The 12,405-nt window shown below is 45.6% G+C and overlaps 1 protein-coding gene across 1 annotated transcript in view; it reads right to left on the bottom strand.

The window, feature by feature from the left end:
- The window catches only part of DGKI (diacylglycerol kinase iota), a 472,815-nt gene extending 466,400 nt beyond the window's left edge, over positions 1 to 6,415 (bottom strand). The window contains exon 1 of the mRNA XM_055084816.1: positions 6,012 to 6,415. Within this exon, the coding sequence (XP_054940791.1) occupies positions 6,012 to 6,415 (404 nt within the window). The remainder of the gene's footprint in view (positions 1 to 6,011) is intronic.
- Between the last annotated feature and the right edge of the window lie 5,990 nt (positions 6,416 to 12,405).

Genomic DNA, 12,405 nt, shown 5'->3' with positions numbered 1-12,405 from the left:
CCCTTCCTTTTTCTCTTCTTCTTCTGGGACCCTTATAATTCGAATGTTGGTACATTTAATGTTGTCCCAGAGGTCTCTGAGACTGTCCTCAATCTTTTCATTCTTTTTTCTTTATTCTGCTCTGCAGTAGCTATTTCCACTATTTTGTCTTCCAGGTCACTTATCCGTTCTTCTGCCTCAGTTATTCTGCTATTGATTCCTTCTAGAGTATTTTTAATTTAGTTTATTGTGCTGTTCATCATTGTTTGTTTGCTCTTTAGTACTTCTAGGTCCATTTTAAATGTTTCTTGTCTTTTCTCCATTCTATTTCCAAGATTTTGGATCATCTTTACTATCATTACTCTGAATCCTTTTTCAGGTAGACTGCCTATTCCTCTTCATTTGTTTGGTCTGGTGGGTTTTTACCTTGCTCCTTCATCTGCTGCATATTTCTTTGTCTTCTCATTTTGCTTAACATACTGTGTTTGGGGTCTTCTTTTCACAGGCTGCAGATTCGTAGTTCCTATTGTTTTTGGTGTCTGACCCCAGTGGGTAAGGTTGGTTCAGTGGCTTGTGTAGGCTTCCTGGTGGAGGGTACTGGTGCCTGTGTTCTGGTGGGTGGGGCTGGTTCTTATCTTTCTGGTGGACAATGCCACATCCAGTGGTGTGTTTTGGGGTGTCCGTGAACTTAGTATGATTTTAGGCAGCCTCTTTGCTAATGGGTGGGGTTGTGTTCCTGTCTTGCTAGTTGTTTGGCATAGGGCATCCAGTACGGCAGCTTGCTGGCCATGGGGTGGAGCTGGGTGTTAGCGCTGAGACAGAGATCTCTGGGAGAGCTCTCACTGACTGATATTATGTGGGGCCGGGAGGTCTCTGCTGGTCCAGTGTCCTGAACTCAGCTCTCCCACCTCAGAGGCTCAGGCCTGACACCCAGCCGGAGCACCAAGACCCTATCAGCCACATGGCCAGGTATGTAGGGATTTTCTTGCCTTTTGGGAAGTCTGAGGTCTTCTGCCAATGTTCAGTAGCTGTTCTATAGGAGCTGTCCCACATGTAGATGTATTTTTGATGTATTTGTGAGTAGGAAGGTGATCTCTACATCTTACTCCTCCACCATCTTGAAGGTCCCCCTGCAATAGGAGACTCCACTGAAGATGCCAACCTCTGCAAGAGCTAGAGGTGCAGAGGCATTTTTTTCAGAGGGTTTGCAGCTTGCTTTTTTTTTTTTTTCTTTTTCCTTTGTGCTTTGTCTAGTTTCACTTGTTCACAAGGTGCTTCATGCAGAGGCCTCGCACCCAGCACTTCAGATCAGAGTGCCTAGTAAGAAATGGCTGCGCTGACACCTCCAAAAGCCAAAATTTTAAAAAGCTCCTCTCCCCAGCTCAGTGTGAAGGAAGGTCTTCTCCAGGCATGTGCCACCAAGAAGGCAGGGCTCCCTTTCCACCTTGCTCCCCATCCGGTGATATGGTTTCACCCAGGGAGGGGCTGGCCACCAGCACTTCTCATCTCCAGCCCGCAGTTCTGTCTTCCAGAAGCACTCTTCCAGGCAGACTTGGACAAGAGAACCTGTCTTCTTTCCTCAACTCAACTCCCATTCACAGAGAGGAAGCTCTAGTCCAGGGGCAGTAGGTGGAGAATCTAGAACGAAAGTTTTTATCTGATCCTGAAGTCTCTAAATATCAAACAAATGTGTAAAGAGCAGACAAAAAATTTTAAAAATAAAATAAAAGTATTTACAAAGGAGGATGCTTCATACTGATATTCAGGAAAAGAAAACTTCCCCCCATACAATACTGATTCCCATGCAAGGAAGAACAATGTCCATGCTCTCCTACTTGGCTTTCAACATTCCAATAGTCTTTCCTAAAAATCACAGTCTTGTGTTGCAGGATAATACTCGAAACAGAAATACTTTGTTCTTATCAACCTGTAAAGAATGATAGATCCTTTTTTACCTTGAAGCATAATCTAAGAAGTTAAAAGCTCCTTGCTGCTACTTTTATCTCATACCAAAAACTCCCTTTCAGGAAGGTCTGGTATTACCATCCTGGTTTATAAGTAGAGAAACTGAAGCACAGGCATTACTATCTCATAAGTAATGGTAACTGTCCAGTCCTCCTTACAAACAAAATCACACTTCAACATTTATTCTGTGCTGCTCAACGAGGTACAGACAGGCCAGCTCTTCACTGGATCTAGGTTCACCTACACAACTCCTGTGTAGTTTTTATTAAAAGGCGTATAAAATTCTAACCTGGGTATCGTCACAGAGATGGCAGGTGTCATGTAGGTGGTTTTGTTCTCAGAAGCAAAAGCAATATATTTTCTGGTGATCATGAATTTATATTCATTTCTATCTCAGAAAGAGTAGAGGAGTTACTTAAAATTATATGGCCAAAGGGACACGGTCCAAAGAATAAAGTATACAAGAGATAATAAATAATGACCTGTGATATATTACGGAAGAGGTAAAAGAACAGCTTATCCTGAACACACACATGCAAACACAGACACCCAAGGGAAGAGTTCGAGCCCGAAGTGAATGGTTAGGGAAGCATGATGGGGTGTAAAGAGAATGTCATTTAGAGTCAGATCTGGGTTTAAAGGTGCCTCTTACCCAAGCTCTAAGCCTCAGGTTCATTTGTTTATAAAATGGAAATAACCATAATCACATCATAAAACTGTCATTGAATAGTAAGTAAGATATAACATACAAGAACACTTAGCGCAGTGCCTGTACACAGAAGACAGCGAACATCAGCTACCTTCTCCTTCCCCTCCTCTGCATGTTTCTAAATGATTTTTTTTAATTTACTGACTTAAATGGGAATTCTTACAGTGGTTAAAAAAAAAACAGTTCCTACACATTACATAGTCATCGGCACATATGTATCTGTTGCAGCAACATAATTTGCAAAGAAAAAGGAAGTAGTAATTTTAAGAGAAAAGTACCAGCTCACTTGCACTGCCTTCTAAAACCTTCAGCTTTACAATCTACCGAGACTATTTGCTCTAGGGGAGCAGAATCTGAAATAAAGGAAAAATTCTCATGAGAAAAATGGTTCCCCAAAAAAGAAAGAGAAGATAATGAGGGGAAATCGAGGGGTATATAAAGGAATTTCTTTTACTTAACAAAGTAAAAGTCGAGCAAAATGAATAATCTGCCTCCAGAAATGGTTATTTAAAGGTTTTCTGTAAAGGGCTCCGGTTCCTAAAAAGACAGGAGTCATTGCATATGCCCACCCACTCCTCATTTATTTTTAAACCCTAGCTTATATGTTCCTTAGCAACAGAAGGAGCAGATGAGACCCCCCACACACACACGCACACGCACACCATCTCCCCCAGCCCCCTACTTCTCTCCTGTCAAGTGTCATTCTGCAAATACCCATGTTCTTCAAAAGATTTTTTTGACCACCTGCAGATCTCTTCTTCCCACCTCAAATGATCCCCCTTACACAGCAGCCATACTTCACACCCTAACTCAACCCCTTCACTTAGATTCCGTTCTGTGAGGTCTTCCTGACCCCCCTCCATCAACTTCCACCAGAAGCCGTCCTCAGGTGACCCCCAGAAGTGAGGGGATGTGGTCCTCACTGAGAAGCCAATGCCCAGCTCCAGCCAAAGCTGCTCTTTTCTTACAGGCCATTCATTAACCCACCAGCGAAATGGCCAGGCCCAGCTACATCTGAGTCCAACATAAACGGCTGCCCTGGTGAGTGGGTAGGCCATTCACCGAGACTCTAAAAGAATCATCATCATCATCAAAATGGAGACACTCTCCAGGTTACCCAGGACAAACATATGCCAGATGAAATTCCTACCTTCTGCTGTCTTTCCTCTGACTTTGGGACTGCCTGGCCTTGTTTGGCTGGGCATGGCTTATGAGTTCAAAGATCAATTGTTCAGCCTTTGCAAAAAAAGAGCAGAGCAGCAATCCTCAGATATTAGTGTGCTTATGCATCGCCTGAGGAGCCTGTTAAAAATTCCTACCCAGAGAGAGTTTGATTTTGTAAGTGTGGGGTGGTGGGCATTTTTAACCAGCCACCTGAGGTGATGCTCTTGCAGGAGGCTTCCTGAACTGGGGACTGTAAAGCTTTATTTAAAAGAAAGTGATGTTCACAAAGTGGGATCCACCTCTGTGGATTATAAGGCAGATGCGGTGTTATCCTTTTGCTAGAAAAACACCGTGTCTGGGTCGATGTCTATGTTTGCGTGTGCACACCCTTACACACGCATGTGTTAGCATGCAACCCAGAAAGCCATGGCCTCACAGAGTACTCATTTCCAAGAGACAGGCTCAGGGAATGACCCCTGCCAAGAAGCGAGCTGAACTGATTTCCCTTGCAAACTCTGGCTTTGTAGCCCTACCCAGTGAGGAGTCACGATGATAAATACCAACGACACAGGAACGATTCTGGGCCCAGGAGCCAGACCCACAGTGTGCTCTGCACTATCAACCATCCCCTCCAACTTGCAGTTCCTAAATTAGGCTGAATGTAGCCCCTGGTCCCCTAAGGGCCAGACAGGCCATCATAGCTAAGAAGTAGAACTGCCTGTGTCCTAGCATACCTCCCTAGAGCTACCTCACTCTCCACCACGTGTCTATTTTTAGACATCAAAAATATAAAGAGAAAGATCCATTTCATCCTGATCTACATGAGTAACTAAAAGAGCAAGCCAGGTGGGAAACTCCCTCAATGCACAGTGAACAAAATGCACATGGGGGATGAGGGAGTAACACCCTCCCCAGGAAGGCCGCTCCGGAGTCGTCAGGAGCCAACACTGAGACACACAGGACATGCCCTAGTGACCGGGGCCTCCAGTCCAGGCAATGCCAATGGGATCCCGGTGATTCACACACATGCTCCCAGAAATACAACACACACCCTCACAAACCCACACACCTCTGTCATCTGCTTTTGCTTACATAACACCACATGGTGTGGCAGGCTTAAAACTTTATAAGCACTTCTGGAAAGGACTGCTAACTTAAAATGAGGAGGGTTACAAGGATGCTTTTACTGACCCCTTTTCAAGAAATACTCCGAGGCCAAGGAAGTGTACATCTTTGTAATTCTATGCCTGTTTATCACCTCAGCTTTTAAAATTAACAAGCAGTAAGGGTCTCCAAAACTCTCCAAATCTATCACTATCTTTATTCTTTCCTGAAGGTGGGGGGCAGGGGGGAGGAGAGAACCTACTGGATCCTCATTTCTCATTCGTGAATCCTGACACAATTTGGGATAGTCTTTTGGCATCATTCGGTGGCCATTTATCCCACACTGTCCTTGTCTTGTAAATACACCCATCCTAGGGGCAAGCACGGCCCCATTCTCTCCCCCACCCCTTGCTTGCCAGCAAGCTTCCCAAGCCGTCCTTCTGGGCACACCCAGGAGAGAGGGAGAGACCACGTGCACGTGTGACCCTCGGGAACCAGTTGCGTATCTACAGACACAGATTCACAACGACTCTTCCTTAATGGGATATTTCAATGCAGGTCCAACTTCCATAAGGATTTCTCTTCAGGATAGAACGCTGTTCTTTTCTGCCTGTCCGTGATCTCAAGTATCAAGTTAGTGCCAAAGGTTCACCCAGTAAAATCGGCAAGGTAGGGGGAGTGGTTGAAGATGACCCCCGCGTAGGGACAACTTTGAGGACTTCTCTCAAGAAAACCTGGCATGTGTGTGTGTGCACCCCGCTCACACACACACACACACACGCGCGCGCGCGCGCGCGCGCGCGTTTTTACTGTTGTTGTTCTGACCTCAGGGACCCAGTCTTCTCTCCAGTTCCGGGGGGGAAACCTGGCGCACGTAGCTTCCCTCCAGCCCAGAAGGATGGGATGAGAAGTGAACACATAGCCCAGAAGGGGGAGGGAGAAGGAAAGAGAGAGAGGGAGGGAGGCAGAGAGAGAGAGAGAGAGGGCGCCAGGTGCCCCCAAGTCCGAGGAAGCGCCTTTCGGGGGCGCAGAGCGGGTCTCGCGCCCCGCGGCGGCACCTGCCTCCCGGCTGCCGGGCTCGCGTTCCTACCTGTAAGAGACCTGCTTCCGGAAAGTTAAGTTCCGCAGCTTCTCCTCCAGCGCCTCGTCCTTCTCTTTCGGGCCGGCGGCCCCGGGCTCTTCCAGGGCAGCGGCCCCAGCCGCCGCCGCTGCCCCCGCGCCCCTCGGGTCCGCACCTCCCTCGGCGCCCAGGCAGCAGCTCCCGGCGCCGCTTCCGCTGCTGCTGCTGCCGCCCGTTGCCCCCTTCTCCTCTGCCGCCGAGGAGCTCGGGTTCATGGCGACCGCTCCGGCGGCCGCGGAGGGAGCCGAGGCGGCGCCGCTGCAGAAGCCGGACAGACGAACGGCGCTGACGGCGGCCGCCACCGCCGGAGAGCGAACAGGTCTGCGCGCCGCTGGCAGGGGCGGCAAATGGCAGCCCCTTCCCGCAGCATCCATCCGCGGCGGCCCCGCACCGGGGCATTGTGGGAAACTCCGTGCCTCCACTCCCCCTCCCCGACCAATCAGAGGCCACCTCCCTCCCCCTCCCCCTCCCTCCCCGCTGCAAACCCGCGCCCTCCCGCCCCCCTGGCCTTTTCCTAAATCGGGGGCACCGGCCAGGGCCGAACCTGAACTCTGCCCTGAGGTGTCGGGTCGCCGGAGAGGTGGACAGAGGGCAGGGGATGAGGAGGCGCCGGGCTGGGGGCGCGGACACTGGCAGCAAGAGAGGAGAGCTCCGGAGGGAAATTCGGAGGATAGCGTGCCGCACCCCGGTTAAGACACGAGGAAGCGGAGACCGGGAAGGGAGAGGTGCCCTGCCCAGGCAGCCGGCCCGGGAGCGGTAGCGCCCACCTTGGTCCCCGTCCCCTGATGCCTGATGTCCGGGGCGGCATTCTCCCCACCGCCCCGCTACCCGGCCGTGCAGAGCCGGAGCCTGGCAGAAGCCTCCCTACGTGGGAAACCTCGGGGGGGGATGCAGCGGGCGCGTGGTCGGGGTGAACCTGGGAGAGAATTCGTGAGCAGGGTAAATTAAGGGATGAGGAGGAAGTCCAGTTTAAGATGCGGGCGAAGCGCCCACCTCCTCTCTCAGGGCGAGGGCTGGGACCCTTTCATCCCTGAATCCCCCAGCCCAGAGCCTTCGTTACACATTGAAAGATCTTCCTAAACAGCTGTTCACAGATCGAATCGGATCACAGGCCCCTCAGCGAAGCAGAAAGACTGAGAGAATCCAGGAGGCAAACCGAGGACGCGAGCGCTGAGCGCTGCCGCGGCAGAGCGGAAAGGAAAGGAAGGGCCCGCTCGACGAGGGGCTTCCAACCTCTGCGGACCCCACTGCCGACACAAAGTCAAGCTTGCCGTCTCTGCAGATTTAATTGTCCACCGGTCTCTTGTTTTTGTTTCTAAGGTTACTGAAAACTCTGTGAGGTTTGAATGCTGTGCAACAAAGTGTGTGAGACAGATAGTTTTCCAAATTAGGAATTTTCACACAAGAATCACTGCTGTCAACAAACACGAGAAAGATTTATACTGAAGGCTACGTGTAGTAACCAGAATACATACGTATTCAATACATGGACAGGCAATGAGAGAACCAGACCAGGGAAGAATTTCAGGTAGGTGTTGCTGACCCCAAACAAGTTGCTTGATTCCCTCCCCCCCTTAATTTTCTCACGACTAGAATTAGGAGATTGAATAAGATACCTCAGATCTCTCTCAACTCCCTCATTCTGTAATTTGCTGCGTGTGTACATAATAAGCCAAGGGTCAGGGCATTTCCAGAGTGGAGTGAGGAAAGGTAATAATAATAAAAAATAATTTTAAAAACAGCTAGTGGTTATTAAGCCCTGGTTTTTACATGACGGATGTTGTGCTAAGCACTTCGCACGCCTACCTCTGTACTTTTTACTCTACCCCTCAAATGTATGCTCCCCGTTGCTCAGGCTTATGCAACTAGAAATTGGCAGAACCAGGTGTTACACCCAGGGTGCCTGATTATAGGTCTCTGTTCCTCACCCCTCAACCCCCCCGCCGCCCCCCATGCAGCGTGCTCCATTTTCAGAGGAGAATGGGCATATTAAGTGCTTCAACAGTCATGTTAAATGAGCTCTGTGACTACCTAGTGTATCGTAACACCGAGGAAATGTCATCTTACCTCTACCTAAAAGTCTTCCAATTACATCGTATTGTCGTTAGGGCAAAGTTCAATTAACCCCTTCACTGATTTTCAAGGCCACATTGGGGGTGGTGTGCCAGCCCTGCCCACTTCCCCTCCACCCTGTCCTGATACTGTCACTCTGAACTGGACTGCGTACCAGTCCCAGATGCTCTCTGCTCTCTCTGCTCCCATCTTTGCATGCATGGGTCCACTGCCTCCTTTTCTGAGCTCCTCCCATCCCTAATATTAGCCTAGCTAACTACACGGAAACGACCTAAATGTCCATCAACAGATGAATGGATCAAGAAGATGTGGTATATTTATACAACAGAATACTACTCAGCCATTAAAAAGAATGAAATATTGTAATGCCATTTGCAGCAACCCGGATGCAACTAGAGATTATCATACTAAGTGAAGTAAGTCAGAAAGAGAAAGACAAATACCATATGGTATCACTTATATGTGGAATCTAAAATATGGCACAAATGAACCTATCTACAAAACAGAACCCGACTCACAGACATAGAGAACAGAATTGTGGTTGCCAGGGGGAGGGAGGTGGGGGAGGGAAGGACTGGGAGTGTGGGATTTGCATATGCAGGCTATTATATATAGGATGGATAAAAAACAAGGTCCTACTGTAGAGCGCAGAGAACTATATTCAATATCTGGTGATAAACCATAATGGAAAAGAATATTAAAAAAAGAATGTCTATATGTGTATAACTGAGTCACTTTGCTGTACAGCAGAGATTGGTACAACATTGTAAATCAACTATACTTCAATAAAAAAATTAATTTAAAAATTAAAATAGGGGCTTCCCTGGTGGCGCAGTTGGGAGTCCGCCTGCCGATGCGGGGGTCGTGGGTTCGTGTCCCGGTCCGGGAGGATCCCGCGTGCCGCGGAGCGGCTGGGCCCGTGAGCCATGGCCGCTGGGCCTGCGCGTCCGGAGCCTGTGCTCCGCGGCGGGAGAGGCCACAGCGGTGAGAGGCTCGCGTACCACAAAAAAAAAAAAAAAAAAAAAAATTAAAATAAATTCAATTTTAAACTATAATATGATGCCATTTTTTAGAATAAACAATTTGAAAATAGATGGTATTGGCTGAGGAGGCAGGAAAACCAACACTTTCTCAAATTGTTGGTAGAGTTTGGTATAGTCTCTGATGGGAAATTTGAAGAAATCCACCAATATTTGAAATGCCAACCTAATTGACCTAGCAATTATGCTTCTAGGAATCTGTTCTCTGATATCCTTGAAAGTGTACACTAAAAATTTAAGACTAAAAACAATGTAAATGTTTGTTAATATAGGACTAATTACTTAAATTACCATTCACCTAACTAATGGAATTCTCTGCAGTCATTAAGAGGAATAAGGCAAACTGATAAGGTATTGATATAAAACAATCTCAAAAATATATCTAAAAAAAAACAGGTTTCAGAGTACTTAGTATGCTACCATTTACAGAAAAAGAGAGGATAGCTACAAATGTAATATTTCAGGAAAGATACATTAAAAAAACAGTGATAATCAGTCAGAGTTGAGTGGCCTTAGCTAGAATCTTGAGTTTTGCCTGATTAAATAAATATATACCAACAGGAGACAGAATGTCTTCCAGGCTAACAGGAAAGCCAGATGGACCAATCAGGTGTGTATTTTCATGTTTAAAGAGTGTATTAACACAGTCACTATGGAGAACAGTATGGAGGTTCCTTAAAAAACTAAAAATAGAACTACCATACGACCCAGCAGTCCCACTACTGGGCATATACCCTGAGAAAACCATAATTCAAAAAGAATCATGTACCACAATGTTCATTGCAGCACTATTTACAATAGCCAGGACATGGAAGCAACCTAAGTGCCCATCGACAGATGAATGGATAAAGAAGATGTCGCACATGTTTACAATGGAATATTACTCAGCCATAAAAAGAAACGAAATTGAGTTATTTGTAGTGAGGTGGATGGACCTAGAGTCTGTCATACAGAGTGAAGTCAGAAAGAGAAAAATAAATACCATATGCTAACACATATATATGGAGTCTAAAAAAAAAGTTATGAAAAACCTAGGGGCAGGACAGGAATAAAGATGCAGACGTAGAGAATGGACTTGAGGACACAGGGAGGGGGAAGGGTAAGCTGGGACGAAGTGAGAGCGTGGCATGGACATATATACACTACCAAATGTAAAATAGATAGCTAGTGTGAAGCAGCCACATAGCACAGGGAGATCAGCTCGGTGCTTTGTGACCACCTAGAGGGTGGGATAAGAAGGGTGGGAGGGAGACGCAAGAGGGAGGAGATATGGGTATATATGTTTATGTATAGCTGATTCACTTTGTTATAAAGCAGAAACTAACACACCATTGTAAAACAATTATACTCCAATAAATATGTTTTAAAAAAAAGAGTCTATCAACAAAAATGGGCTGCTACACAAAGGAAAATATGGTTTAAAAAAATCACTGAACATGCACTAGATTTTAAGACAGAGAGAAAGAAAGAAACTTACACCAGAGAAGCACAAATAGTTCCAGCACAAGACAAATGAATTCTTGTTGTGGGGTGGCCTTCTGAGAAGTTACTTAAAATATCAGTTATCCTTTTAGACAATTTATTTTCCTTCTTGTTTTTCAGTGGTCACTAAGCAACCTTGTAATTATTCATTCAACTTCTTGGTTACCTTGACTCTAAAAAGTGGAATCCTTGGGCATAGGTCAAAAGCACTCCAATCACAGGAAAATAAATTGACGTTCAGGTTTAAAAACATATCATGTATGATTTGGAGGAACGTAAGTACATAACCAAGAAAATGAGCTTCTCTGGGTATTCTGAAATACTCTGCTTCTCATCTCAGACCTCCCCTGGAAAAAATCTCCATCACTGGACCCAAAGCCATGCCCCACTAGTGGGCTCCTTACCTTATCTTTCTACTATTAATTACTGTTCATTCTAACATAGGTATCAGCGCAGTCTTACATACCAAACTTGAGTCTCCCAAATTCTAGGCCTGATCAAAATAGCCTCAAGCATGAAATTTTAAAGAAAGAAAAAAAAATTTTTTTAGAGTTTAGATTAGCCAGCAAGACAAGTAATAAAGAGAACATCATGTCTAACATTTTAAAAAATGTATGTAGTAATTAAGAATTTTCAGGAAATAATACAGAATCTTTTTTTTTTTTAGAAAGCAAGTAACGCACATAAACCACACAAAACACACATATACCACATACACACACACAAACGCATACCATTTAGGGTCTAGGTTATTTAAAGACCAATCTAAGGTTAATAGAGCTTTGGAAAATATTGTCAGTAAAGGAAAAAGTTAAAGGAAGTTTCCAGGTTGGAGCTGACGTGTGTAAGCTTATTCCTGCCTACCACCTTTATACTTTCTACTTTTGCTGCCTGGAATGCTCTACCTCAAAGATTCCCAAACTTTCTCAGTTTACAGAACACTTAGCATCTCAGTAATTATTTTTCCTGGAACCTCTAGACCAAAAGAAGAACCGAACATTTAGGTTTATTAGGTAGTTAAGTGCTAACGATTTAATAACCATTTATGCCTCAACAACATTCATTGCTGTTTAAAAAAGTGATACATATAAATTGAAAGGAAAAAAATAATGTTTGTATTTCATCCTTAAATAGCCCCAATTCCTTACTAATGAGATAGTAATGGGCATGATACAACTTCTCAAACCTTGGAATCATAATAGATACCACTTTGCTTTTTATCAGAGCAACCACTGAACACCCAGCTCTGCCAAGATAATAATGTCAGTGAAAATAATGCAGCATGATCCAGTGTGGAAACTGTCAACTACCTATAGTAGTTTGCATGGTGTCTAACAGAGGTTGAGTATCACTGTTTGCCCTGAAAATTTTAAATATCCTTCAATGCCCCTGTGAATTCACAGCAGAGACCTGAGCTCCTCCACGGCGTTCAGAAACCATGGCTCTACCCCAATATTTTTACATGATGTTTGTTTTTGCATGGGTTCCCTAGAAAACACATTCTTAAGCAAAGCTTACAAGCCAAGGCTTTATGGAGAACTGTAGTCCCAGGACGTTATGAAGGGAAAAGAGAAGTAAGGCAGAAAAACAGGGGAAATAAATTCAAGGTGGTGAGTATGAGATGGCTGCATCCTCACAAATAAACATACCTGGTTGCTTGGTCACCAGAACTTCGTCCAGACAGAACTTACATCATCACTGTATCTGGGAACATTCTGTCTGCAGGAAGAAAGGGAATTTCTCTGCCAGTTTCTTCCTGTCTCCTGGCT

This window comes from Physeter macrocephalus, chromosome 5, assembly GCF_002837175.3.
Source record: "Physeter macrocephalus isolate SW-GA chromosome 5, ASM283717v5, whole genome shotgun sequence".
In the NCBI taxonomy this organism is placed as follows: domain Eukaryota; kingdom Metazoa; phylum Chordata; class Mammalia; order Artiodactyla; family Physeteridae; genus Physeter; species Physeter macrocephalus.
The sequence above is the reverse complement of the archived record's forward strand: the minus strand, read 5'-3'. Positions and strand labels throughout refer to the sequence as shown.